A 3,139-nucleotide genomic window follows, 5' to 3' on the forward strand; every position below is an offset into this window, starting at 1 on the left:
CAACCATGATAAGCATTAGCAGAATTCGTTACAGAATCGCAAAAGGCTGGAATAAACGTCTATGAAACCATCCACCAACTGCATTACAATTACAACTTAGTTAAAAGACAGAACATTACCATTCACCAAGACCATTACACACTAACACTTGAATTCTAAACCAAGGATTAAATTAAACAGCCTACGCTACACTAACTATGATAAAGTCAACTTGATGAGAAGACAGGCCATACGAACTGAGAATTCAGAGGGAAAGCTGGTTCATTCTTTGGAGGTCTTGTTGATGAGGGACTTGTGAATATGAGGGATGACACCCCCACCAGCAATGGTGCCCTTAATAAGGGTATCAAGTTCCTCGTCTCCTCTGATAGCAAGCTGCAGATGCCTGGGTGTGATCCTCTTCACTTTCAGATCTTTGCTTGCATTTCCAGCAAGCTCAAGAACCTCAGCTGTCAGGTATTCAAGATGGAGGCCAAGTAAACTGCAGCTGTTGCCCCAACACGCCCATTCGCTTGGATCCTTTGTTTCAGCTGTCTATGGATACGACCCACAGGAACTACGCCATGCCACCCAATATGCATGGAATCAGATAAAACTAGTAAACAAGAGAAAATCCGAAAAAAAAAATTGCTGGAAATAAGTAACCCAGACGGAAGCTAAGAAATTTGCCCCCCCCCCCGAACTAAAAAAACAAATGTTGTTTCATTGTTTTACTAGCATTGTGTACCTCATAACTTATTTTCTGGTCTTAATTTTTTACTCAAACGAAGAAACAGTCGAATATAGTACTTTATTGTGGCAAGAAAAATAACTAACAAAAAAGCAGAGGTGGGACAAATCCATGAATTCCATAATATCTTACGAAGATAATAACAAGAAGAGTGCAGGCCAGCGAAATAGGACAATGCGCTTAAAGCCAAGGACAAACAGTTAAAAGTATCCAAAAATTCCAGCTAACGTGAATAAGTTGGTAACATCAGCCGAAGAGGGTGGTGGCTTACCTGGATTCCGGCACGGGATGACCTCGAAACAGGCCTTTTCTTATCCTTATCTTTGTCCTTGTTAGCAGTCGTGGTTTTTGCAGCCAAAAGTCCCTTCCCTCCTTTTCCCGCCATTTTCTAAATATTGAACGCATGATTAAGTATTTCATAAATCGAAACGAGGGGAACACATACAGATCTATAGAATAGAACAAACAGATGAACAAAAGAAAACGTCAATTTCTTCCTCAGAACATGGCAAAGACATTTCGGGGAAATCCGGAACAAAACAAGAAAGACAGTTAGATAGATAGTTTGTATGACGCGTTTGGACATAACCAGGAGTAGTTCAGCACCTATGATAGAGAGATCGAACACAAAGAAGGTCGATGAGGAAAAAAGAAGCGAGGAATTGGGGGTCTAGTTTAACATTTTTGTGAGACCAAAGGAGAAATCTTGATGCCAGAAACAGATGAAGAAATGCAGTTCCAACTTCAAATCCACATGACAGAGAGAAAAGAATCTTAAAAGCGAGCATCAAAATGAAATCTCGAACATCATGGCCTGAAACAAGAGGTCCCATGCCGGAAGAGAAATTACCTGATAGTAAAGAGAGCCAAAAGCCAAAGAAGCGAGAAGAGCGGTTGGGCAGTCGATAGCAATAGGACGCCAAATGCCAGATGGGGATGGACGGGACAGATGCTAATGGCCTAATATGATTCAAATGTTTTGAATCCACCAAATCAATGGAAATGGCGGTCAATCTTGCGTGGGAAAAATTTTCCCCATTTTCCGATTCCAATTTCGAAAACGTGTGAAACCAAGCAACGCGGGCCCATCAGGCCCATCTTCCAAATGGGTTTACACTGCTCCTAAAGCCCAAATTTAAGGATAAGGTTTTGATTGGCTGCACAGCTTCCTGAAGCCGCGAACTTTCAGTTCTCTTCACTCCCACGGAAAATGAAGAGTGGCAAACAATTATCCCAGTAGGTAAGAGCTGATTGGAAGCCATGACTAGGACTTTATTTTCTCCGAATTCAAGTATAATCAGCGCTTCTAGTTGTGGAACACAATGTTTATCATCCCAACACACAACGTTGTTGGGTGTTCCTCGACAAAAGATATTTTTGGGAACTAGAATTCAGAACCGTCGTGTGTTTGGGGAGAAGGAATCGTCGAATAGAATTGTGGTGGTGAGTGTGACCCGAGGCTCTGCAGATTCAAGCAAGTCAGAAGAAACAATCCCTTCGTGGGCTAAACCAGATTCAGATGAACCTCCACCTTGGGCTCGGGACGAAGCCAACAATAATGCTTCCCAGCAAGCGTTTGTCATCCCCTTCTATGTTTATTTACTCGCGTCTGCTATTACCGCCATTGCCGCCGTAAGCTTTTGCATTTAGTAGCATATGTCTTTCCGTCCTTGTCCTTTTCCTTTGTTATGTGGTTCTCGTTGGTTAATTTGCTTGATATCTTATGGCAGATTGGTTCCATATTCGAGTACGTGAACCAAAGGCCAGTTTTCGGAGTTCTGAGCTCCGACAGTATATTTTATGCTCCCTTGCTTGGATTCTTTGCATTTACTGGCATTCCCTTCTCGGTGAGTACTTTAATAATTTACTTGATCATAATTATCTCTCTCTTATATATTTCATTAATTTATTGATTAATTAGAGACTTGGCTAATTCTTTTTATCAAATCATCACTCTCAACTTAATCTGGCCACTGCTGGGTTGAATTCAAAACGAATTGTAAATTGGTGATTTTATTTTTAAATGTGGAGACCATTAGTTGAGAATGAGCCAGCTAATTGAAGTTGATGTTGAAAACAGGGATTTTTGTGGTTCAAGTCCGTTCAAGCTGCTAACAAGGAAGCTGAGGAACAAGACAGGAGGGATGGGTACTCATAGAGATGGGGTCTCAGGATCCGCTCATTCGATCGCTTTGCTGCCCACCTGATCGACACCTTCTCTTCAGTTCTTCACTTTCTTATGTTTTGTGAAATCGTGTCAATATAGTACAAAGTGGAAGAGTATTGATTAACTTGATATGAGAAATCATCAAGTCATAACATAAAACGCCAGAGATCAAATTGCTTCTAATGTGATAAGATGCCGTACTTCTGAAACAAAACACACATCATCGACGGCATTTAGAGACC

General features: G+C 41.3%; 2 protein-coding genes across 3 annotated transcripts; one reads left to right on the forward strand and one right to left on the reverse strand.

The window, feature by feature from the left end:
* Window positions 1–267: 267 nt before the first annotated feature.
* LOC129296602 (uncharacterized) lies at window positions 268–1,745 on the reverse strand. 2 transcript variants are annotated; one of them, XR_008589845.1, is made up of 3 exons: window positions 1,581–1,745; window positions 1,002–1,118; window positions 268–556 (listed from the first exon to the last, which is right to left on the reverse strand). XR_008589845.1 is itself a non-coding variant. In XM_054935186.1 (3 exons), the coding sequence occupies exons 1-3, from the start codon at window positions 1,561–1,563 to the stop codon at window positions 535–537; spliced, it is 366 nt and encodes a 121-aa protein (XP_054791161.1). In that variant the 5' UTR covers window positions 1,564–1,565; the 3' UTR covers window positions 268–534. The 2 variants fall into 2 exon arrangements, 1 of the variants encoding a protein (XP_054791161.1); XM_054935186.1 differs by lacking the exon at window positions 1,581–1,745 and adding an exon at window positions 1,337–1,565.
* A 150-nt stretch (window positions 1,746–1,895) lies between these two features.
* LOC129296601 (uncharacterized) lies at window positions 1,896–3,139 on the forward strand. The gene is made up of 3 exons (XM_054935185.1): window positions 1,896–2,362; window positions 2,461–2,577; window positions 2,811–3,139. Exons 1-3 carry the CDS (start codon window positions 1,991–1,993, stop codon window positions 2,886–2,888), a joined length of 567 nt encoding a protein of 188 aa, XP_054791160.1. The 5' UTR covers window positions 1,896–1,990; the 3' UTR covers window positions 2,889–3,139.

The sequence above is a fragment of the Prosopis cineraria genome, unplaced genomic scaffold, assembly GCF_029017545.1.
Source record: "Prosopis cineraria cultivar Desert tree isolate PC_DT_omini unplaced genomic scaffold, ASM2901754v1 PC363, whole genome shotgun sequence".
In the NCBI taxonomy this organism is placed as follows: domain Eukaryota; kingdom Viridiplantae; phylum Streptophyta; class Magnoliopsida; order Fabales; family Fabaceae; genus Prosopis; species Prosopis cineraria.

Excerpts from the sequence above, each read along its gene's own strand:
- LOC129296602 (XM_054935186.1), bottom strand. The coding sequence starts at position 1,563 with ATGGGACCTCTTGTTTCAGGCCATGATGTTCGAGATTTCATTTTGATG. Across the intron at positions 1,119-1,336 it reads GTTCGATCTCTCTATCATAG|AAAATGGCGGGAAAAGGAGG; the intron begins GTGCTGAACTAC and ends TTCAATATTTAG. Across the intron at positions 557-1,001 it reads CATCCCGTGCCGGAATCCAG|TTCCTGTGGGTCGTATCCAT; the intron begins GTAAGCCACCAC and ends GGCATGGCGTAG.
- LOC129296601 (XM_054935185.1), top strand. The coding sequence starts at position 1,991 with ATGACTAGGACTTTATTTTCTCCGAATTCAAGTATAATCAGCGCTTCT. Across the intron at positions 2,363-2,460 it reads CTATTACCGCCATTGCCGCC|ATTGGTTCCATATTCGAGTA; the intron begins GTAAGCTTTTGC and ends ATCTTATGGCAG. Across the intron at positions 2,578-2,810 it reads TTACTGGCATTCCCTTCTCG|GGATTTTTGTGGTTCAAGTC; the intron begins GTGAGTACTTTA and ends TGTTGAAAACAG.